The following is a 25,739-nucleotide window of genomic DNA, read 5'->3' on the forward strand; positions in this document are numbered from 1 at the left end:
GTTAATGGTGAGTGTGGGTGATCCCTAATTCCTTTTTGTCATTTGTTTATGTGAACATGCGGGTTAATGTTTGGGGTTTGGTGGGAGGATGGATCGTTGTTATTGATATGGGAATTGACATATTTGTTACTGATTATTGTTTATTGTTGGTGGGTGTAAATTTGGGAGAAACTGTGAAAAAGGAGAATAAAAAATATTTTTTTTAAAAGGAGGGAGTAAAGGCGTATTGTACCATAATTCAATTTTTTCACGTTTAATATTTAATAAATGTTTTTTCTTGTTGTTAAAACTAATTAGCGGTCCTGGGACTCTGTTCCTCTACATTTTATTCAAAGAAAATAAATTTACGGCCTTTTGAGCATGGGTCCATTCTGGGATCTTCCCGTCCAGCTGTAACATCAACTGGGATCGCAACAACACAAAGAGAAGCCATTGCAGTGGATTCCCTGGCTACTGCTGGACAGGTATCAACATATTACTTTCGGACTTAATTGTGATTATTTAATTCTACGTAGCACAACTAAAATACATTAATAGATTGAAACAAAGGTTTAAACAAATGTTTCTCATATTTAATATAAATTAAGGAGGGAGATGTCTGTGTGGAGGAGTGGCAAATATGCTCATCATTAACTGTTTGCTGCTTCCAGCAAAGCCATGAAAGTATTCCTCGAGAAAGAAGCATATTTATTTGAATATAAAGAAGAGCAATCAAAATCTTGCACTAAATAGTTCTCACATTCGTAAAGAGGAGTTAACTGTTCTGAAATAATCTTTGTTAAAGACCGCACAAAAATGTAAAGATTTTATTTGGAAGATTGTTCACTGAGTAGAATAAATAAATGGAAATGTACACCTCAATATTTGCTCTAGTAACAGATGTGATTACATAAATATTTACAGCTTGCATCGGCAAAATACAACAGTTAATTGCTCACCATGTCATGGTAAAAGTTCAGAAACCACTATGTGTAATGTGATCAAAAATAGGGAAAATGAACACTAGGAATAGAAATATTTTTCCCAGTACACCGGAACCTGATAGCATTCATCGCAGAACAATGATAAATCATGATGCATACGTTTCATTATCACGTCCATGTAAATATTATTACCCAAAGCTACTTTTAGGATGTCATTTTACTGATCCTTAAACACATTTGAATGTTTTCTCATATTGTGCTCAAATCAATGGTGATATGTTTGTATATTTGTGTGTTCCCCTTGAAGCTTGAGCTGAACATGAACTCACGATGGTCTGTCACCACAAATGTAAATGATCGCGGAGCCTGGATGTTTAGTTCTTGGAATTTTACAAATTTCTCTTTGTTGCTTTCCCAGCGGTAGATCTGGGTGAAGGAGTAGTCGCTGCCGAGAATGGCGTACTGCCAGCTGTTTATTCTGAGAGGTTGGAAAACCATGGCACCACGGGATGGAAAGGACTGTTTGACCACAAACCTGGAGTTCTCCCATTTCATCATTTTGGAGTCACCTATGAATCTGGTCAGGCAAATGTAGAGATCATCATTGATGACAAAATGTTTCACTGAGTACACATCCTCCATGTCTGGGATATCGGTGCGCCATACAAACTGCTTCTGGCTTTTACTCCACTGGAAGATGACAGGGCGTTGGGAGCTACTTGACAGGATCAAATGTGGCTTGTTTGCTATTTCGAGGTACTCCACATCTGTGTCCCTGAACCAGGAATGCAGGCTCTGATGGGAGTAGAATCCATTGCCGTTCCATTTGTACACGGTGGTGGACCCAGCCTTGGATGTGTCAGCAATTATAAAGTACCACTCGCCTTCTATTTCAAATGTCTCAATGTCATTGGGTTTTCTGATTTTAAAGTTGTCCACATCTTGCATCTTGATGAACTTGTTGGAAAAACCATCCCTTTTGTAGATGTGGGAGCCACCAAACAACTGGGCCACAATGATAAACAGCTGAGCATCGATGATCAATGGTTTGCAGAACACAATCGAGTTGCCTACAAGCAGGAGAAGGAATGTCCGTGATTAATGTGCAGAGGAAACCGAACCTAACACTATTATCGTGGTTATGGCTGTTATTTTTTATCAGGTCCAAAGTTGGAATAAGGATATTGGAGTAGGGTCCTGGGGCGAGATCTAGAGGGGAAACATTTTAATAATTATATCAACAACAACTTCAAAGCAGTAAAATTTCCCAGGGGTGTTAAATCTAAACTTTATGCCAAGCCACATTAAGAGCTATTGGGACCAAAACTTGGTCGAAGAGGCAGGTTTTAAGATTATCTTAAAAGAAATGGAGAAGCAGAGAGGAACAGGGAGAAACTTTTTAAAATTGAGGGCTTGGCCTCTATAATCAGAGATGAGCGAGAAGCCAAAGCTGGAGATCTCAAACCAACAAGCCTAAAAACTGGACAAGTTCCAACAGCAACTTGTATTGATATACCACCTCTAGCATAATAAAGTGACCCAAGATGCTACACAGGTGTGTTATAATGCAACATTTTAGTCGCCTAAGCAAATACTGGGGCAGATAACCAAAAATGTTGGTCAAAAAGGTAGGTTTTGAAGAGCGATGTTTAGGAAAGGAATCTCAGACGTTAGGGTCCAGGCAGCTGAAACCACAGCTGCCAACGGTGGAATGATTAAAACTGAGGATGCTCAGGAGCCTGGAATTAGAGGAACTCAAGTATCCTAGAGGGAACATAGGGCTGGAGAAGATTACGGAGATAAGGAATGGGTGAGGCAATGGCAGGGTTTGAAAACAAGGATGAGGATTTTAAAATAACTTTGGTTAATGGGAAGCCATTAACTCTCACAGAGAACACAAGGATAATGGGTGAAAGGGATTGATGAGTAAGGGGTTTGTACACGTACCCGTTCATGAATCAAGGTAGGTTAGCATGCAGGTACAACAAGCAAATTAAGAAAGCAAATAATATGTTAGCTTTTGTTAAAACGGATTACCATATAAGAGTAAAGAAATATTACTGCAATTATACAGGGCGTTACTAAGGCCACACCTGGAGTACTGTGTGCAATTCTGGACTCCATATTTCTGGTCCTTGCCCTAGAAAGAGTGTACAGACCTGTTCCTTGGATGAGGGGATTGACCTATGTGGAGATTGGTAGTTTAGATCGATATCCGCTCGACAGTAGGAGAATGAGAGGTGATGTAATGAGAGGTGATGTAATTGTAACATGTAAAATTCCTCAGGAGTTGACAGGATAGAAGAGGAAAATAATTTTCTATTGGCGGCGGAATCAAGAATAGAAGTCGCTGTCCTAGTATAAGAGGTTGGCCATTGAGGACTGAGTTGAGAAGAAAGGGGAGATTTACAAGGATCTTGTCCGGATTGGAAAGACTGGAAAGCAATGAGGAAAGATTGGATAGGCTGGTGTTGTTCTCCTTGGAACAGAGGAGGCTGAGGGGAGATTGGATTGAGATGGACAAAATTCCTGGATAGAGTGGATGGGAAGGACCTATTTACCTCAGCAGAGAGGTCAGTGACTAGGAGGCATAGATTTAAAATGATTGCTAGAAGGGTTAGAGGGGAGATGAGGAAAAGGTTTCTCGCCCAGAGTTATAGGAGTCTGTAGTTCACTGACTCAAAGGGTAGTCAAGGCAGAAACCCTCAATTCATTGGAAAAGGTGTCTTGACATGGACCGAAAGTGCCATACTGTGCAGAGCTACTGAGCAGGTACTGAAAAATAGAATTAGGCAGAGAGGCTCAGTTTTCGGCTGGCGCAGACAGGATGGGCCAAGTAGCCTCTTTCTGTGCCATTCAATGATTCTATGATTCCAATTTATTTATTCAAAAGATTGTGAATCTTTGGAAATCTCTGCCCTGGCGAACTGTGACTACGTTCAACACAGAGGGCAATAGACATTTTGCTACTTAGGGAATTAAGCTTGTGCTGGAAGGCAGAGTTCAGGTAGAAGTTCAGCCAGGATCTTATTGAATGACAGAGTACTCCCAAAGGGCTAAATGGCTACTCCATCTCCTATTCATTATGTTCTTATGTGTTGGATGACCTCACGTTTGCAGAGGGTAGAATTTGGGAGACGGAACAAAGCGTTTATTAGAATAGATAGCCGAGACCTAATAAAGGTATGGTTGGGGCTCACCAAATGAGCTGGAAGGGCAGATCGAGTCAGACGATGGTATGGAGATGGAAATAGGCAGTATTCGTGATGGCATGGATATGCAGTCGGAGGTCCAGCATCACATGAAACCAAGGTTGTGACTAATACCAGGGAGAGGGATTGAATCAATTGCTCGGGAATGGAGTTTTCCACATGGATAAAAGACAATTAGTCTTCCCAATATTTAATTGGAGGAAATTTCTTCTCATGCAGTTTTGGAAGTTGGATAATTGGAAGTCTGATCATTCAGCAACACTGGAGGAGTCGAGAGAGAGAGGTAGTGACGTAGAGCTAGGTGTCGTCAGCTTACCTGTGAAATGTTTTTTTAAAATACATTTAGAGTACCCAATTTTTTTTTTCAATTAAGGAGCAATTTAGCATAGCCGATCCACCTACCCTACACATCTTTGGGTTGTTGGGGTGAGATCCAAGCAGACACGGGGAGAATGTGCAAACTCCACACAGACAGTGACTCAGGGCCGGAATCGGACCTGGATCCTCAGTGCTGTGAGGCAGCAGTGCTAACCACTGCCCCACCATGCCGCCGTATACCTGGGAAAATTGATCCTGTGTTTATAGATGCTGTCACTGAGAGGCAGCATGTCAATGAGAAATAAAAGGGGGTTAGGAATCGAGTCTTGGGAAACACGAGAGGTAATAGTGCAGGAGCTGGAAGAGAAGCCATTGCAAGTGATGATCTGGCTATGATTGGAGCGGAGAGGCGTTGGAAGAGGATGGTGTGGTCAATCTTGTCAAAGGCTGCAGACAGGTCAAGAGGATGAAAATGGATAACTTATTTTTGCCACAGTTACCTAGGATATAATTTCTGACTGTGATAAGAGACGTTTCCGTACTATGGCATGTTTAGAAACCCGATTGGAAGGGTTCAAACAAGGAGATCCAATAATGGTCAGAGATTTGAGATATAACACATTCAAAAACCTGAGGGAAAAGGGAGGGTAGTAGTTTTTAAGGGCAATGGGGGGAGGGGGGGGGGGGTCAAGGATTGTTTTTTTTTTGAGGAAAGGATCAACGATGGCAGACTTGAAAGAAAGATGAACAAAACTTGAAGACGGAGAACTATTACCACTATCAGTTAACATGGGAACCAGCAAGTGGTCAGCATTTTATCGGGGAAAGGGTTGATGGAGCTCAGACAGCATATTTCAATGTCAACATCTATTATTGTTTCAGGGAACTGACTATCCATACCAATAATGTTGTCATAGTTCCTGAAAACCATCTCCACATGATCCCATTCAAAAAAGCTGCACTTCCCCATGATGGGCTGAGCGATAACAACATTGGCATCATTCATGAAGGTGAAGGCTTCGATTGAAAGGGATTGAAACTGTAAAGACTGATCAAGGACAAATTCTGAAAGATTAAAAAGGAAAGGAAATGGGATTAATTAAGGTGTGATTTAGATTTTTCCGTTTTAATCTTGAAAAAGAGGTTTGCTCTCACCTGTGGTTATGCAGTCGAATTCCTTCAGTGAGAGATTGTTAATTTTATCATTCTGATACTCCACTGGGCTGGCACACTCAATCTGATCAACCGTGGCATTTGTGTTGCTTAACCAGTCCACTAGCCATTTGAGTTTGCAGTCACAATGAAAAGAATTCCCTCTAAGATCTCTGCAAAGAAACATAAAGCTAGTTGAGAAATGATCCATTGAAAATAGGTACTTAACACAGTTTGAAAATGCAAGGCTTAAAAGCTTAGGGCCGGGATTCTCTGCTATCCGGTGGGGTGGGCCGTACCGGCGTCAAGGAGTAGCGAGAACCACTCCGGCGTCGGGCCGGGGTAGGTGCGGAGGATTCAGGGGCTAGGCCGGCGGGGTTGGCGCTACGCCAACCGGCGCCGATGGGCTTGGCACCACGCCAACCGGTGCTGAAGGGCCTCCGCCAGCCGGCGCGAGTTGGCTCATGCATGGGAGCACCAGCGTATGCTGGCATCATCCCAGCGCATGCGCAGGGGGTTCATCTCCACGCCGGCAGCTGTAACAGTCCGCCATGGCCGGCGCGGAGCGAATGAGTGCCGCCATGGCACAGGCCTGCCCATGGATCGGTGGGCCCCGATCGCGGGATAGGCCGTGATGCCCCACTCCCCCCGGGCCTGATCGCCCTGAGCCCCCCCCCCCCCCCCCCCCTCCGAGGACTCCGCAGGCCACCCGCAGAGCCAGGTCCCGCCGGTAAGGGCCTAGTTTGATTTACGCCGGCGGGCCTGGCCGAAAACGGGCGGCCACTCGGCCTATCGCGGGGCAGAGAATTGCTGGGGAGGGGGCCGCTGCCAACGGCCCCTGACCGGTGCGACACGATTCCCGACCCCGCCGAAAAACCGCTGCCGGAGAATCCAGCAGCCGGCGTCGGGGCGGGATTCACTCCACTCCCCACCGATTCTCCGGCCCGGCGGGGGGGGTCGGAGAATCCCTCCCTAGAACTGCAGTATCTCTGGCACAGCATTACAGTGGTTAGCACTGCTGCCTCACAGCGCCAGGGACCCAGGTTCAAATCAGGCCTTGGGTCACTGTCTGTGTGGAGTTTGTATGTTCTCCCGCTGTCAGCGTGGGTTTCCTCCGGGTGCTCCGGTTTCCTCCCACAGTCCAAAGATGTGCAGGTTAGGTGGATTGGCCGTGCTAAATTGCCCCTTAATGTGCAGGTTAGGTTATGGGGATAGGGCAGGGTGGACACAGGAGTGAGTCGAGTGCTCTTTCGAAGAGTTAGTGCAGACCCGATGGGCTGAATGGCCCCCTTCTCCACTGTCGGGATTCAATTCCAATAATTCAAACAAATGTAAGCTACTTTTCCAAGCTTTTTGACCATTAAACTTGCCACATCCCATTAAAAATATTGGAAAGCCAAATAAGCAATTCCTAAGTATCCTTACTGCAGTGATAATGTAAGCCTGCTTGTGACACTAATAAAGATTATTATTAATATTATTATTTTCACACCTCGTTTAACCTAGTGAACCAACAGCAGCTTGTTTTCTGCGTGCCAAATCTGTCTCGAGGATATTAAATATAGAAGGGGTGTATGTAATATAAATACTTGTTGAGCTCTGAAGACGTCATATGGACTTGAAACATTAACTCAAAACTTTCTCTCTCCACAGATGGTGCAAGATCTTAGGAGAGACGGTATACACTGGCTTTGTTTTCCCTGGAGCAGAGGAGGCTGAGGGGGGATCTGATAGAGGTATACAAAATTATGAGGCATAGATAGGGTAGATGGTAAGAATCTTTTCCCAAAGCAGAAGTGTCAAAGACCAGAGGACATAGGTTTAAGGTGAGGAGTAAGTGGTTTGGAGAACAAAGAACAAAGAAAATTACAGCACAGGAACAGGCCCTTCGGCCCTCCCAGCCTGCGCCGATCCAGATCCTTTATCTAAACCTGTCGCCTATTTTCCAAGGATCCACTTCTCTCTGTTCCCCGCCCGTCTAGATGCATCTTAAATTATGCTATCGTACCCGCCTCTACCACCTCCGCTGGCAAAACGTTTCAGGCACCCACCACCCTCTGCGTAGAAAACTTCCCACGCACATCTCCCTTAAGCTTTCCCCCTCTCACCTTGAAATCGTGACCCCTTGTAATTGACACCCCCACGCTTGGAAAAAGCTTGTTGCTATCCATCCTGTCCATACCTCTCACAATTTTGTAGACCTCAATCAGGTCCCCCCTCAACCTCCGTCTTTCCAACAAAAACAATCCTAATCTACTCAACCTTTCTTCATAGCTAGCACCCTCCATACCAGGCAACACCCTGGTGAACCTCCTCTGCACCCTCTCTAAAGCATCCACATCCTTCTGGTAATGTGGGGACCAGAACTGCACGCAGTATTCCAAATGTGGCCTAACCAAAGTCCTATACAACTGTAAAATGACCTGCCGACTCTTGTACTCAATACCCCGTCCGATGAAGGCAAGCATGCTGTATGCCTTATTGACCACTCTATCGACCTACGTCGAGAAGACCTGAGGAAATATTTTTCACGCAGAGGATGGGGAAATATGGAACGAGCTGTCTGAGAGGGTGGTGGAGGCAGGTACACTCGCAACATTTAAGGAGATCTGGACAACTTAATTTTTGTTTAATTAATTTACGGAATGTGAGCATCACTGGTTAGATCAGCATTAATTGCCCATCCCTCGTTGTCCTTCAGATGGTGGTGATGAACCACTGCAATCCCTGAGGTATAAGTACACGCACAGTGTTGTTGAGAGGGGGTTCCAGCATATTGACCCAGCGACAGTGAAGGAACAGCGATATATTTCCAAGTCAGGGTGGTGAGTGACTTGGAAGGGAACCTCCAGGTGGTGAGGTTCCCAGGTATCTGCTGCTCTTGTCCTTCTAGATGGTAGAGGTTATAGGTTTGGAAGATGAAATCACCAATGCATAGAAGGCTTTGGACTAAGTGCTGGTAAATGGGATTAGTATAGTACTTGATGGAGGGCAGCATGGTAGCATAGTGGTTAGCACTGCTGTCTCAGGCACCGAAGGGTTCGATCCCAGCCCCGGGTCACTGTCCGCGTGGAGGTTGCACATTCGCCCCATACCTGTGTGGGTCTCACCCCCACAGCCCAAATAGGAGAGGTGAATTGACTCCGCTAAATTGCCCCTTAATTGGAAAAAAAAAGAATTGGGTACTCTTTGTGGTGATCACAAGTTACACTCTTTACAAAAAAAAATTAAACTTAAGTATAGTATTTGATGGTCTGCATAGACATGGTGGGCCGAAGGGCCTGTTTCTGTGCTGTGTGACTCAATGACCTGCTGAGTTTTCCCTGCATTTTCTATTTTCATTTCTGATTTCCAGCATTTGCAGTATTTTGCATTTATTTTACTTGCCGATTAATCTTTTTGCTCATTGCACACTTTATTTCCACCCCGTATCAGAGTGGGAGACCAATCTTTATCATAGGGATCTAAAACCCATGGCTCTAAAGACACAAATGCAGTTCCTGAGCCATTTTTACGGGAATTAAATAGCTTGTTTTGTGTTTTCAAACTTTTATTAACATTGTACTGGAGAAAAAGAATCATTCGATTAACAACTTTTTGTAAAAAGCTTTAAAATATTGTTGATAATCAAATGCCCGCTGTCATTAAGATGATATTTGAGTAACAACGTGGCGAGCTCTTAAGATATTTTTGACTAAATGTTTTTAATGGTTCTTCTTGTTGCTAAGGTTGCTGACCCCTGCCCTAACCAAGCTAAGCTGATCTCAATTAATAAACCTAAGATCTGAGAATAGTAAAGCCATTTATCTCATTACTCTGAGCTGGGGTAGAACCCTAATCCTGAAAGTGATAACAGTGAATCAACCTTCTGCACAATATAACGCCCTATCTCCTTACCTCCACTCCCTCAAGAAAATACTTTTATTTAAGTGGAACTATGTTGATATGTGTTAAGTTATTATAAATTGGCACAAAGTTCCTGTCAAATCAGAAGTACAGATATCAATCTCCAACCAGTGAAAGTTACCTGAAGCAAGTACTCTCAACATAAGGGTACATTTCCCCAGCACGGGCAGCACGGTAGCACAAGTGGCTAGCACTGTGGCTTCACAGCGCCAGGGTTCCAGGTTCGATCCCCGCTGGGCCACTGTCTGTGCGGAGTCTGCACGTTCTCCCAGTGTCTGCATGGGTTTCCTCCGGGTGCTCTGGTTTCCTCCCACAGTCCAAAGATGTGCAGGTTAGGTGAATTGACCATGTTAAATTGCCCTTAGTGACCAAAAAGGATAGGAGGGGTTATTGGGTTACGGGGATAGGGTGGAAGTGAGGGCTTAAGTGGGTCGGTGAAGACTCGATGGGCCAAATGGCCTCCTTCTGCACTGTATGTTCCATATTATATTTTGCTTAAAGGTTAATGAGCTGATATTGGGCAATGTTGAGTATTCAAGAGCGTGTCTCAATTCTGAGGGGTCTGGAGGGAGTAGAGAGAAACTGTTCCCACTCGTGAAATGATGGCGAGTGCACAGATTTAAAGTAACTGACAAAGGAGACAAAAGCAACATGAGGAGAAACCTTTCCACGTAGCGATGGTTAAAGTGTGGAATGAACTGTCTGAGAGTGTGGTGGAGGCTGGTTCCATCGAGGCATTCAAAAGGCAATTGGATTGTTTGAAAAGGACGGATGGAGGGTTACAGGGAGAAGGAGGGAGAATTGCTCATTTGGAGTGTCGGTGCAGATGCGAGGGACCAAATGGCCTCTTTGTGTGTTGTAATAATTGTGAATTCAACATATCCCTTCTTCAAATCTGAGGCGGTGTTCTCCAGCCTCGCAGCCACATGTTTCTCGATGGCGGGCCTTTCACTCGCGGCGGGCCCTGCCGCTGTGATGATATGCATAAAGCATGTTTGGTGCAAAATAGTATGCATGGCCTCTGACCACTAGGTGGCAGTGTTAACCCACCACGTGAACCTGTAGTCTGAGAGTTGGGAGTCGGTCGTGCTGGAGGATAGATGTATTTTGCAGTAGCTCTATCATAGTTGATTAGTGTTAGTAGTTTATTATTTAATTATCCTAGTTATCTTATCACGCAGTTGTTCCATGATAAATTATTCAAACTGGATGTTCTGTACTTCATCATTCACTTTGGCCAGTCTACAGAACAGGAATTCCCATTGAAGCCACCACATGCCACTGGAAAACCTGCAGGAAGTTGGGTGGGCGGGGAGCTAGAGAATCCCACCGACATGAACGGCCGGAGAATTCCTGGTTTCTTTTTCCAATGGATTTTAATTGTTTATTGCCCAAAGCTCTCTCCTGCTTTTTCCATCATCATAGTTACTTATTTTCAAAATAGTATTTTCCAGAACAACTGATACAACTGTCGGCAAAGGCACTTACCTCCATGTTGTTAGGGCCTCAGGTTAAATTTGCCCAGACACTAAAATTATTTTTCTAATGCCTCGCAGTCCTGGACAGAGGGAGGACAAGTGGTTCTCAATATCATCAGAAAGATTATATGAGTGAGCTTCACATAGGTCACAAAGAAAGGCTTGATCAGCAGATTAATTGACTGAATTGTAACACTAAAGTAACATGCAATTAAGTATATTGTTACACTTGCAGTCAAAGGGTCAAAGGAAAGGAGATTTTAAGGTCAGCGGTGAAATGCGAGAAATGCCCGAGTGTTCCTGACTTATCTTTGTTAATTCTTTTCCTTCTGCTGAGGTTAAGTCCAGATCAACATAATGTGCAAGGAGCTCCATCAATTTGTTATTTAAATTCACCATCCTTCACCCCACAAATCACAAATTGGCCGAGTATTAACTTGCAGCCTTAAAAAACAGTGCATGTTCAAGTCCAGGACTTGACCGAGTGGAAAATAGGAATCAATAATAATCAGCCAGCAGGTTCTGTGCAAAATGCACCAGTTGGATCTGCTGGTCCAACTTGAAAGAATGTAATGAGATCCAAAAGAGGCAGCCAGCCATTCACTGATCTCAATTCCGCTACAGAGATTGAGGAAGCCCAGCAGATCCGAGTATTGTACAGTGATGTAAGTTGGTGCAGGCTGCTCATACTTGAATCCTCCCCAGCTTTAGGACGTCAAAAATTACCTGTAACCCTCTCCCTTCGAGCCTGCCTCCTGGTGAGCAGATGATAACACACGCTATCTACTAATTAAATGCACGTGGAGCACAGCAAAGCCTCGGCAAGCATGCATTACCCAAACCCCAATAAATAGTTCACCTGCGCAGCACACTCAGGACTAGAAAATCCAACGTGCGCCATGGTAAACAAACAAGGTTACAGCTCTGCCAATCCCAGAATATCTCCCAGTCTCTCGGAATGCCTACCGACCACAACAGCCCCCAAACAATCAAACTCAGGGCAGAATCTAAACAGAACGTTATATCACCTTGATCGAAGATTACCAGACTCAGCAGTACATAGAACATAGAACAGTACAGCACAGAACAGGCCCTTCGGCCCTCGATGTTGTGCCGAGCAATGATCACCCTACTCAAACCCACGTATCCACCCTATACCCGTAACCCAACAACCCCCCCCCCCCCCCCCTCCCCCCTCCCCCCCCAACCTTCCTTTTTAGGACACTACGGGCAATTTAGCATGGCCAATCCACCTAACCCGCACATCTTTGGACTGTGGGAGGAAACCGGAGCACCCGGAGGAAACCCACGCACACAGGGGGAGGACGTGCAGACTCCGCACAGACAGTGACCCAGCCGGGAACCGAACCTGGGACCCTGGAGCTGTGAAGCATTTATGCTAACCACCATGCTACCGTGCTGCCCGTGCTACCTTGAGGAATGGCCATTTGCATATGACACACATACAGCTCTGTAAATTCCACACGGCCTAAAACTCAGGGCGAAACATGACGAAGAAGGGCTAGAATTTTGGTTCACCAAAGATGACACAAAATTTTTCTAATTCACTTGTTTGTTCTTGGGATGTGGACATCACCAGCTGGCCCAGCATTTTTTTGACCATCGCTAAGTGCCCTTGAAGGGGCAGTTAAGAGTCAACTAGATTGCTGTGGTTCTGGAGTCCCATGTAGGCCAGACCAGGTAGGGATGGCAAATTTCCTTCCCTAAAGGGCATTAGTGAACCAGATGGGTTTTGATAACGATCAACAATGGGTTACATGGTCATCATTGGACATTTAATTCCAGATTTTTATTGAATTCAAATTTTGTCATCTGCCATGATGGGATTCAAACCCGGGTCCCCAGAGCATTACCCTGGGTCACTGGATTACTAGTCCAGCGACAATACTACAACACCACTCTCTCCCCAAATACTCTCTCCAAATACTTTAGAACTAAGAGCCCAGGAGGCCTAACTCCTGGCCAGAGACCAGAGCTTAATGGCAAAGAGAGTTGAGGACTTCAGAACACTAATTTCAATTGAAATGATATGGCAGTGTTGGCCTATGTTACTAGATTAGTAATCTCCACATCATAGTAATCCAGAGGCTTGGATTGATGCTCTGGAGATGTGTAGTTCAAATCTCACAGCAGCAGATGTGGAATTTGAATTAAACCAATTAAATTAAATCGAGAGTTAAAAAGCTAGTAATGGTGATAGTAAAACCTAAAATCCATCTCCTGGCTGGCTCACTCATGCATGGTTCACTCTTAATTACCACCTGGAATGGCTGAACAAGTGGCCTGGAATACAACAGGAGATGGGCAATAATTACTGGCTTTACCCACGATACCCATAGAATCACTCCAATGCAGGATGAGGCTTTTCGGCCCATCGAGTCTGCACCCACCCTACCAAGAGCATCCTACTTCAGCTCACTCCCCTGCCCTATCCCGTAATCCCACCTATACTGCACATCTTTGGACTGTGGGAGGAAACCAGAGCACCCAGAGGAAACCCACACAGACAACAAGGAGAACGTACAACTCCACACAGACAGTCACCCAAGGTCATAATCGAACCTGGGTCCTTGGCACTGTGAGGCAGCAGTGCTGACCACTGTTCTGCCCCATATCCTGTGATTGAATTAAAAATAGTAAATCTCTTCTTTACACCCTCAGAACTAACACCACACAGGGCACAAAGCTGACACAGGGTGACAAATTATCCACTCCACCCTTCTCCAGGGACAAATTTAATTTGAGCTGTAGCATAGAAGGAATAATGTGCTAAACCAGGACAAGCTATTATGAATGTCGAGAGAAGTCTAGGAAGCTTCCTGTGTGTACACTGCAATCAGGAACAGTACAGAGACACCACATCGCTTCACAAAGCGACTGGTGAGACTACCTTGATTCAATCTAAATTAATAAGGGACTTACTACCTCAGAGATTCAAGTTGCACAACAGGAAATTAGGGGCATCTAGCTGCCTACTCACACCTGCAAATGCCGGTGAAGAGCAAGCACAAGATGGAATCTCCAATGTCAGCCAGTGATAATCAAAAAATGGTCAAAAAATGCAATGCAGCAAAGTCCCAAGGTCCAACGCATAGCCCGCAGATTGGGGATAGCACCCTGTTGATGAGGCTCTTCTGCCGGCACCACACATTGGATATAAGCAATCGAGCGGAAGTAGCACATCTTCCAATTCATATAGTCAGGGGGGCCCTAATATACCTACCACAGCACAATGGAAGGTAGCTGACGGTATCGGACAGTCACAACTATAACTGGTAATTTCCAGGAACAAGGACCTCATCTAAAACATGTGGAACAGAGGCAAGCTGCACCTGACCAACCCTACTGTGCCCTTTCCTGTCTCAGAGGCCCAGGAAAGATTAGGTGTCTTTCAGCGAAAGCAAAGTCAGATTGGGCATACAGTGAGTGGTTGATCATCCTGTCAGACTCAGCCAGATGGGCAGAGTAAAATTACCTCCATGGACAAAAAGTCTTGTATGACATCAATTAAGAAGAACAAAATAATGTACAATCGCTTTTGGAGATAGGAAAATACTGACCTTCAATCACTTTTGTCCAATCAGCGCCTGTATGACCTCTCCCAATCCCCTACCAAAACCGTGGAAGGAAATTGGCACAAAACACAGTAAAATGGCATAAATGGTTGTTTATTCAATTTCTGCGTGGGTCCTGCTGATCTTGCACTGAACATAATCTGGCAGATCAGGAAAACATCATGGATATTCTACCATCCAATGGGGCTTTGTGTTGGGAGTGTACATTGACTGTGTTTACTGTGTTGTTTTTATTCACATACCACATGTTATAGCCAGACCTTTATATTACAGACTCAAATTTATCTGAAACATAAAAACAGAAAGTGGTGGATAAACTCAGCAGGCCTGGCAGCATCTGTGGAGAGAGAAACAGAGTTGATGTTCCAACTCCATATGACCCTTCTACAGAACTGAAAAGGGATAGAAACATGATGAATTATAGACTTGAAGACGTGGATGGGGCATGATGGAAAGTCAGTGATAGATCAGAGTTAAGGAAAGATTGACAAAGATGTCGTGGGCATGGTTAGTGCCATTTGGGACTGAAGAGTGTAAATTGTCATGATGTGGAGATGCCAGCGTTGGACTGGGGTGAGCACAGAAAGAAGTGGTACAACGGCAGGTTAAAGTCCAACAGGTTTGTTTCAAATCACTAGCTTTCGGAGCACAGCTCCTTCAAAGGAGCTGTGTCATGTGAGAGTACCTTTAAGAAATAGGTGTTTAAGGGCAGCACGGTGGCACAGTGGGTTAGCCCTGCTGCCTCACGGCGCCGAGCTCCCAGGTTCGATCCCGGCTCTGGGTCACTGTCCGTGTGGAGTTTGCACGTTCTCCCCGTGTCTGCGTGGGTTTCGCCCCCACAACCCAAAGATCCCCTTAATTGGAAAAAATGAATTGGGCACTCTAAATTTATAAAAAAAAAAGAAATAGGTGTTTAAGAAATGTACCTTTAAGAAATGGGTGTTTATCAGTGATGTCAGAGTGTGGGTGGAGCTGGGCTGTCTGTCAGCTTTTTACTTTTGTTTTAGGCTGTTTGCTGCAAGGTGTGTTATAGTTTCGTTTTCAGAGCTGGATAGCTGCAGTCACAGCCAGAAGGGGTATTAGTCTCTCTCTCTGTAATCTAAAGACTAAATCAATCCTTTGGTGATTTAAAACTAATAACTGCTCTCAGTAGTGACTTTAACATGATGTCCTTCTATTTAAAGTTTTTTTTTAAGTCTTATGGATGTCAAAAGGACAGTTTAAGGATTATTTAGTGTTGTATTCTTTGGGGGTTGCATTTGAATTAATGGTTGCTAAGATATTCACTGTATGTTTTAAAAAGGTTAACTTGAGTTCATAGAATAAACATTGCTTTGCATTTAAAAAAACGTTTTCCATTTCTGCTGTACCACACCTTTAGGGTGGGCCCAGAGTGGGCTGCGTGCTCCCATACCACAATCTATTAAAAGTTGTCGGTCAGGTGAACTCCATGATACACTTTGGGGTTCTCTAAATCCTGGCCCATTACAAATTGGGGGCTCGGAGGGGATAAAAGTCTATCTATTGGATTGGCTTAGTGCACTTAAAGATAGTGAGGGGTGAGCATATTGTGGTTGCTTTTCAGGTGTGGTATTCTAGTTTAAGTAGGGAGTGTGTTGTGGACAATGGCTCTTTCAGAGGCTCAGAGGTTTTTGGGGGTGGAGACGGTCACACACAGTACCTTACGGACAGAGACTAAAAGCAGACTGTTAGATTTGGCAAAAACATTGCAGTTAACATTACCTGACAAAATGCGAAAAGATGAGGTAATTATGGCGGTGGCTAAGCATTTAAAGTTGTCTGAGATTCAATTTGACTCATTGGAAATGGCAAAAATTCAGTTACAAATTAAACAAATGGAACATGAGAAAGAATTAAAGCAGCTTGAATACATAAGAACATAAGAACATAAGAACTAGGAGCAGGAGTAGGCCATCTGGCCCCTCGAGCCTGCTCCGCCATTCAATTAGATCATGGCTGATCTTTTGTGGACTCAGCTCCACTTTCCGGCCCGAACACCATAACCCTTAATCCCTTTATTCTTCAAAAAACTATCTATCTTTACCTTAAAAACATGTAATGAAGGAGCCTCAACTGCTTCACTGGGCAAGGAATTCCATAGATTCACAACCCTTTGGGTGAAGAAGTTCCTCCTAAACTCAGTCCTAAATCTACTTCCCCTTATTTTGAGGCTATGCCCCCTAGTTCTGCTGTCACCCGCCAGTGGAAACAACCTGCCCGCATCTATCCTATCTATTCCCTTCATAATTTTAAATGTTTCTATAAGATCCCCCCTCATCCTTCTAAATTCCAACGAGTACAGTCCCAGTCTACTCAACCTCTCCTCATAATCCAACCCCTTCAGCTCTGGGATTAACCTAGTGAATCTCCTCTGCACACCCTCCAGCGCCAGTACGTCCTTTCTCAAGTAAGGAGACCAAAACTGAACACAATACTCCAGGTGTGGCCGCACTAACACCTCATACAATTGCAACATAACCTCCCTAGTCTTAAACTCCATCCCTCTAGCAATGAAGGACAAAATTCCATTTGCCTTCTTAATCACCTGTTGCACTTGTAAAGTACGAAAGAGAGGAAAAAGAAAGACAAAGAGAGAGAGAAGAAAAAGATACACTTTGGGGTTCTCTAAACCCTGGCCCATAACAGCTGTGCTCCGAAAGCTAGTGATTCCAAACAAATCTGTCGGATTTTAACTTGGTGTTGTCAGACTTCTTAGTGTTAGTAGTGACAAAGGTAGCATTGCAGAATGCGTTAATAGGAAAACAGAGATCAGTGCTCAGTGGAAGCAAAACAGAAACATGTTGTAGTCAAATTCACAGGGGTTCTCCTGATCTTTCACTGTTTATACTATTTCACTGAACCCAGTGAAATAGTATAAACAACTGTGCACTGATCATTTACCAGCGTGTTTATGCTCCCAGAATACTGCACTCCTCTTAAATGCTCAAAACGCACAATATCATGGATTCAGCAGTCATTCTACAAATGATGGCAGGTGGAAGGAGGGCAGTGAAAATTGATCGATTTACAGCTGGTTTCACACATTGGACAGCGCATCAGGTCGGGTGTAACATGGGCAGCCAATTTGGAGCGGCCATTTTGTGCTACCCCCACCCCCCCCCCCCCATTGTATCAGAAATTCTGATATGTAATAATAATCATAGATCATGAAATTTACAGTGCAGAAGAAGGCCATTCGGCCCATCGGCTCTGCACTGACCCACTGAAAGAACACCCTACTTAAGCCCACGCCTCCACTTATCCCCATAACCCCACCTCACTTTTTGGTCACTAAGGGGCAATTTAGCATGGCCAATCCACCTAACCTGCACATCTTTGGACAGTGGAAGAAAACCGGAGCACCCAGAGGAAACCCACGCAGACACGGGGAGAAAGTGCAGACTCCACACAGTCACCTGAGGCCAGAATTGAACCCAGGTCCCTGGAGCTGTGAGGCAGCAGTGCTAACCATTGTATCACCTTGCCGCCCCCATTTTGTTCCGCCCACTTACCTGCCCACTCGGCTTTTCTTTTAGCCTTTAATCTAACCTGCACATCCCTGGACAACTAAGGGGCAATTTTGGATGGCTAGTCCACCTAACCTGCACATCTTTGGACTATGGGAGGAAACCGGAGCATCCGGACAAAACCCATGCAGACACGGGGAGAACGTGCAAACTCCACACAATCACCCAAGACCGTAATGGAACCCGGGTCCCTGGCGCTGTGAGGCAGCAGTGCTAACCACTGTGCCACCGTGCCATCGATTAATAATAATTTTTATTAGTGTCAGGAGTAGGCTTACATTAACACTGCAATGAAGTTACTGTGAAAATTCCCTAGTCGCCACACTCTGGCGCCTCTTCGGCTACACACAGAGAGAGTTCAGAATATCCAATTCACCTAACAGCATGTGTTTCGGGACCTGGGGGAGGAAACCTGGAGGGAACCACGCAGACACGGGGAAAACATGCAGACTCCCCACAGACAGTGACCCCAGAGGGCCTTTTAAAGTATTGTGGTGTGTTACTTAACATATATGCTCGCAATGCCATTATAGCAGCAGCACAAACAATCATATTTACAAATCATTCTTACACGTTAGTCAAGGCATCCAGCCCTTTGAATACATCCTTTGGAAGTGCCTTAAGGTTGTTATTTGCCAAGCTTCTGTCAAAACAAAAATGGAGAAATAATGTTAATGCGAGTTATTTGAACACCATATTTGGTTATAAACTGTGGTGGACTATCTGACAAGCTCAAGACGAGTGTGCAACTAGGATCCCAGTTTTATATACATGACAAAGGAGCCAACTTCAAAGCAACCTCTTATAAGAGCTGATCCTGCTCCAAATGAACACGTATTGACCAAATGTTAATCCATAGTCACTTTGGTTTTAACCCTACTGCCCTACTTATCTGATAACAATACCATCGTATGAATTTGAATTTCATGGGTGCAAATCAGAGAGACTCACTTTTAAAGTACAGGTAACATGATAAATTTATTGTACTTGGTTGTAAATAAGTAATGTTGTTAGATGACCGTAGGCTGCTCTGCCCTTTGAGAGCTGACTGGTGATTGATTTAACCTGAAGATCCCACACCTCAGGCGAGAGGCAAGGTTGAGCCTTCATGAGTAACCTCAGCTGGTACAGGAATTGAACTTGTGCTGTTGGCGACATTCCATGGGCAAAATTCTCCCCTACCCGGCGGGGGGGTCCCGGCGTAGCTGAGTGGCGTCAACCACTCCGGCATCGGGCCTCCCCAAAGGTGCGAATTCTCCGTACCTTTAGGGGCTAGGCACGCGCCGGAGTGGCTCCAGCTATGCCGACTGGCGCAAAAACCGGCGCCAATGGCTTTTGACGTCCGCCGGCCAGCGTCGGGGCTGGCCGAAAGGCCTTCGCCGGTCGCCGTGAGTCCGCGCATGCGCCGGGGCATCAGCGGCCGCTGAAGTCACCACCGGCGCATGCGCGGTGGAGGGGGTCTCTTCCGCCTCCGCCATGGTAGAGGCCGTGGCGGCGGCGGAAGAAAAAGAATGCTCCCACGGCACAGGCCCGCTCGCCGATCGGTGGGCCCTGATCGCGGGCCAGGCCACCGTGGGGGCACCCCCCCCGGGTCCAATCGTTCCGCGAAACCCCAGGACCCCGGGGACCCGCTCACGCCACCAATCCCGCCGGCACAGAGGTGGTTTAAACCATGTCGGCGGGATTGGCCTGTCAGCGGCGGGACTTCGGCCATTTCCCAAACTTTAGCCCTCATCCTCTCCCCTCCCTCACACAACCATGACAGGTTCCTCTTTGTCCTTACTTTCCACACCACCAGCCTCCACATTCAAAGAACGTCCTCCACTATTTACGCCAACTCCGGTATGATGCCACCATGAAACACATTCTCGCCTCACCTCCCTGTCAGCATTCCACAGAGACCATTCCCTCCATGACACCCTGGTCCACTCCTCCATCACTCCCAAACACCTCACCCTCTTCCCACAGCACCTTCCCTTGCAATCTCAGAAGGTGTAATACCTGCCCCTTTACCGCCCCTCTTCTCATCCTTCAAGGCCACAAAATACTCCTTTCAGTTTTTATAAATTTAGAGTACCCAATTAATTTTTTCCAATTAAGAAGCAATTTTAACGTGGCCAATCCACCTACTCTGCACATCCTTGGTTGTGGGGCTGAGACCCACGTAGACACAGTGATGCGACCATCAATTCACTCAAAGACACAAGTAGAAGCAAACCAAGGTTTTGATCAGCTTCGAACAGTGCCTGCCTGCGACTGGTACAATACTGTGAGCCTCCTACAGGTCAACTGCTCTTTATACTTCCTTTCATGGGGAGGAGACATGGGCGGAGCCCCTACATGCCCCAACATATCCCCCTGTGGGTGAAGCCACACAATGGCCCATAGGTGTAGCCCACAAGGTCAACAACATAACATAGCTGTAACACAATGGCAGAACATGATACTAATACACTGGTGAATTACTAGTACTCACCACATTCAGGGAGAATGTGCAAACTCCACACGGACAATGACCCGGGGCCAGGATTGAACCTGGGTCCTTGGCACCATGAGGCAGCAGTGCTAACCATTGGCCACCGTGCTGCCCATCCCTCTTTCAGATTAAGCAGCTTTCACTTGCACTTCCTTCCATCTGATCTATTGTATTCACTGCTCCAAATGTGGTCTCCTCCACGTTAGGGAGATTAAACGCGGACTGGGTGATCGCTTTGTGGAACACCCTCGCTCAGTCTGCAAGCATGTCCCTGGCCTTCCTGTTGTTTCCCATTTTAACTCAGCATCTTGCTCTTCTGCCTACATATCCATCCTTGGTCTGCTGCAAGGATGGATTGGATTGGTTTATTGTCCCGTGTACCAAGGTACACTGAAAAGAATTATCTGAGAGCAGCTCAAACAGATCATTCCGTACAAGAAAAGAAAATACATAATAGGGCAAACATAAAATACACAATGTAAATACATAGGCACAGGCATCGGGTGAAGATGTGTGAAGATATCAGATCCATAAGTCCATCCGTCTATAAGAGGGTTGTTTTGGAGTCTGGTAACATCGGGGAAGAAGCTGTTTTTGAATCTGCTCCAGTGAAGCCCATCGCAAGCTGGAGGAGCAGCATTTCATCATCCGATTAGGCACGTTACAGTCCTCTGGACTTGACAGTGAATTCAACAACTTTAGACTTGACTTTTTCCTCCATATTAACCCTTTTGATTTATATCTAAAACATTTATGTCCCTATGCAATACTCTTCCCTCCCGTTGGGCCACCAGTCACTTGTTCTTCAGCTTTGCTTTCTCTGAGCACTGAGCTGTGTGTTCCAGTAAACACATTCTGATATCTCACCTTTATGCAAATACTAGCACTGTCTCCTGCCATTAATGCTTCCTCTGTCTCGTGACCTGCACAACTTTGCTGCAATCTCTCCTCACTCCCATCTATCACTGACCTTCCATTCTGCTCCACTGCTCCACCCCCTCTTATACAGTATATAATCCATCACATTTCTCCCTCTCTTTCGCTCTGTTGCTCGTTCTGGGTGAGTGTGCTTAACACTCAATTTGCTCTGTTTCGTTCCTTAGCTTTGGAGTCGCCAGGTATCGTTAAGGTACCGCCACAAGTTCAAGTTCAAACTAATAAATCCATACACCAGTTAGTCAGTTCAAACAAGACACATTTATTATAATACAGTAATCTACTAATCATGCATATAAAACTATAAGACTAGGCTAATCCTACCACTAATAGGCCAAATACTTATCGGGATAAGGGGACTGCCGGATCAGGGAACAACGGCATCTAGCTTTGTCCTGGGTCCGCAGGCTTCCAGTTCGTAGTGTGCGTTGTATGACACTTACGTGCTGGCGGCTACTGTCCAGGCCTCTCCTTCCCAAAGTTCTTCTGCTGCAACGGTGTTCTGCTGGGAGGGCTGGTTGATCAAGGAGAGCTGGCAGAGAGAGAGAGCTGGGGTAACGGTCTCTGTCTTATACCTCTCTCAGGATCTGGGCGGACCCTCTATTCACTCGCAATCGATTGGGTCTCTTCCCAATCGATTGATTTGAATTCCCCAATAACGGGGCAGTTCCTCGATCCCTGGGCGGTTCTTGGGACTTATTGTTTTGGACTTCTTTTGGCGCCGAGAAGTCTGGCCTTCCATTTAATGTATAGATTTGTGTTAACTTGTTTCCATTGTACCTGGGGATCGCCCGGTATCGCCTCATTAGTATGCTAACTTTCTTTCACAGTGCTGTCTGGTTTCTGCAGCATTCAGAACTGGTTTCTGCAGTAGTCAGAATACACAAGCGCTTTGCAAGCTGCTTGCTTTTGCAACATGTCCATTTTCCCTGCAATCTTCCATTTTGTGTTGAGCAGTGGTCACCCCAGGTGGCTACATGCTCTGAAGAAGGGTCATACAGACATGAAATGTTAACTCTATTTTCCTTCTCCCGCAGATGCTGCTGAATATTTCCAGCTTTTTGTGTCTTTTATTTCAGATTTTCAGTATCCGCAGTATTTTGCTTTTACTCCTTGAGCCCATAACCCTGGCTGACAATTCTGAGGAGTGCTGAAGAATTCCTGCACTCCAACACGTTACCTTTTGGGTGAGATTCAAACCACGGCCCTGGTCTGCCCCTCCTAGGTGTACATCCAAAGATAAGAGGAAGTGGTGGCATAGTTGTAATGTCACCAGACTAGTAATCCAGGGGCCCAGATTAAAGCGCTGAGAACATGGATTTAAATCCCATCACGGCAGCTTGTGGGAACTTAAATTCAGTTAATAAATTGGTAAATAAAAAGCTAGTCTCGGTAATATTGTCCATGAAACAAGCATCGATTGTCGGAAAAACCCATCTGGTTCACGAATATCCTTTAGGGAAGGAAATCTGCCATCCTTATCTGGTCTGGCCTACATGTGACTCCAGACCCACAGAATTGTGGTTGACTTTTACCTGCCCCTCATCAAGGCTCCTTCAACAGCACCCTCCAAACCCACAACCTCTTCAATCTAGATGGTCAAGGGCAGCAGATGTATGGGAACACCACCACCTGGAAGTTGCTCTCCAAGCTACACGCCATTCTGACTTGAAAATATATTGTCATTTCTTCGCCGTCGCTGGGTCAAATCCTTCTCAAGGGTAACTTGGGATGGGGAGTAAATGCTGGCACAGCCAACGATGCCCACAACGCTGGAGGGAATGAAAAAAAACATGTTTCCCAGCACCTCAATAATACAATCCTTTACTTGTCTGAGTTCTCTTCCTCCAATAAATTTTAAAAAACAATATGAACATCGTCCAATTATAACTAATAAATTCAACTAATATTTTGTCCAATTCTTTTCAACCTTGGTAGTGCGTTACACTTTGCACCTTGGCTGTACATCAAGGTTGCCCAATAAAAAAAAGTTAGTTCTCAATAAGGCAGTGATCCAATTACAAGCCATAGATGATCATTATAATCTACTCACACATAACCTTTGTAGCCTTGTAGTTTTCAACGCTATTTAAAGCTTTTGACTGGATTAGAGTCTTCGAATTGCTAAGCATATCCATTACATAATGTAATGCCAGCCCACAGACTGGTGAGAGAGCAAAAGCTACATGACTTGTGACTGTCCCAGAGAGGATTCAGGAAAGCTCAACTGCATCGAATTGCTGCTTTATTTCCTTTGACTGAGGCAGAGCTCTGCTATCTCCCTTGAGGAGTCTCGAAGATTGGCGTTGTAAAATAACCTTGGCCCTGATTCCTGCTATTACTCGTTTCCTTTTTCAACCTGGCTGATAAATCTAAGACAAATGGGACAGAAAGCCCCAGAGACAGAGCGCTGGTTTCTGCACTGGGGATCTACACTTCCAATTTAACTGAACATCACTGAAAACCAAGATAGAAGAGTCAGCGTATGACAGATAAATGCCTGGTAGAGAAACCATTCCCAAAATAATCAAGCCACAAAATTGGAAATGTAAATAAATGTTTTAAAATGGCACATTCCGATATATGTAATGTGCAGATCACCTCTCCACCACCCCCACTGCGCAACCCTCCACTGCCAGTCAATGATACTTAATTTTTTTCTTTTCCAATACTATTTAGCCTTGTGAGCCCCTCAATAAAACTACCAGACTGTGGGCAGTCTTGAATCATGTCCCAACTGACATCTACCTGGAAATATATTTGAAGCATTCAAAGCTAATTTTAGCACTTTTGCAGTCAAATAAAATTGTGGCCCTGAAATCTTGGGCGGGATTCTCCCCTCCCCGGCGGGGCGGGGAGTCCCGGTGGGACGGAGTGGCGTGAACCACTCCGGCATCGGGCCACTCCAAAGATGCGGAATCCTCCGCACCATTAAGGGCTAGGCCCACACCTTCAGGGGCTAGGCCCGCCCCGGAGTGGTTGGCGCCCCGCCGGCTGGCATGGAAGGCCTTTGGCCCCACGGCAACCGGGGCCGAACTGACTCCGCCAGCCGGCGCGAGTCCGCGCATGCGCAGGAGCAGCTGCTGATGTAATCCCCGTGCATGCGCAGGGGGGAGAGGTCACCTAAGCGTCAGATATGGCGGAGGCTGACAGTCGGCGCGTAGGAAAAGAGTGACCCCACGGCACAGGCCCGCCCGCGGATCGTGGGCCCCGATCGCGGGCCAGACCACTGTGGGGGCATCCCCCGGGGCCAGATCACCCCCCCCCCCCCCCCCCCCCCCAGGACCCCGGAGCCCGCCGGCGGGACTTCGGACCATCGCAGTGCATAGGAGCGACCAAATGGAGTGCAGTGCATCGGGGAGGACCTCTGCCTGCGGGAGGCCGGGAGATCTCTGGACCTTAGGCCCAGCTGGACGGCCCTCCAGACCATCTCATTCTCCCTCTCCACCTGCCCATTTCCCCGGTGGTTATGGCTGGTCGTCCTGCTGGAGGCGATACCCCTGCTGAGCAGGAACTGACGCAGCTCATCGCTCATGAATGAGGATCCCCTGTCACTGTGGATGTAGGCGGGGAAGTTGAACAGAGCGAAGAATGTGTTGAGGGCCTTGTTAACGGTGGCAGACGTCATGTCGGGGCACGGGATGGCGAAGGGGAATCTGGAGTACTCATCGACCACACTGAGGAAGTACGTGTTACGGTTGGTGGAGGGGAGGGGCCCTTTGAAATCCACACTGAGGCGTTCAAAGGGGAAGGAGGCCTTCACCAGGCGCGCGCAGCCCGGCTGGTCGAAGTGCGTTTGCACTCCGCACAGACCTGGCAGTCCCTGGTGATTGTCCTGACTTCCTCGACGGAGTAGTGCAGATTTCGGCCTTTAATGAAGTGGTAAAACCGTGTGACTCCCGGGTGACAAAGGTTGTCGTGCAGGGTCCGGAGTCGGTCTACTTGTGCGCAGACACATGTACCTCGGGATAGGGCATCGGGGGGCTCGTTGAGCTTACCGGGGCGATACAAAATCTCGTAGTTGTTGGTGGAGCGCTCGATCCTCCACCTCAAGATTTTATCGCTCTTGATCTTACCCCATTGTGTATTGTTAAACATAAAGGCTACCGACCGTTGGTCAGTGAGGAGAGTGAATCTCCTGCCAGCCAGGTAATGCCTCCAATGCCGCACAGCTTCAATGGTGGCTTGGGCCTC

At 46.1% G+C, this 25,739-nt stretch overlaps 1 protein-coding gene across 1 annotated transcript in view; it reads right to left on the bottom strand.

The window, feature by feature from the left end:
* Positions 1-791: 791 nt before the first annotated feature.
* Positions 792-25,739, bottom strand: part of LOC119972241 (leucine-rich glioma-inactivated protein 1-like) — a 59,742-nt gene continuing 34,794 nt past the window's right edge. The window contains exons 5-8 of the mRNA XM_038808633.1: positions 18,705-18,776; positions 5,609-5,778; positions 5,354-5,518; positions 792-1,993 (exon numbers count right to left, since the gene is read on the bottom strand). Of these exons, the coding sequence (XP_038664561.1) occupies positions 1,173-1,993; positions 5,354-5,518; positions 5,609-5,778; positions 18,705-18,776 (1,228 nt within the window). The 3' untranslated portion in view covers positions 792-1,172. The remainder of the gene's footprint in view (positions 1,994-5,353; positions 5,519-5,608; positions 5,779-18,704; positions 18,777-25,739) is intronic.

The sequence above is a fragment of the Scyliorhinus canicula genome, chromosome 10, assembly GCF_902713615.1.
Source record: "Scyliorhinus canicula chromosome 10, sScyCan1.1, whole genome shotgun sequence".
Classification (NCBI taxonomy): Eukaryota; Metazoa; Chordata; class Chondrichthyes; order Carcharhiniformes; family Scyliorhinidae; genus Scyliorhinus; species Scyliorhinus canicula.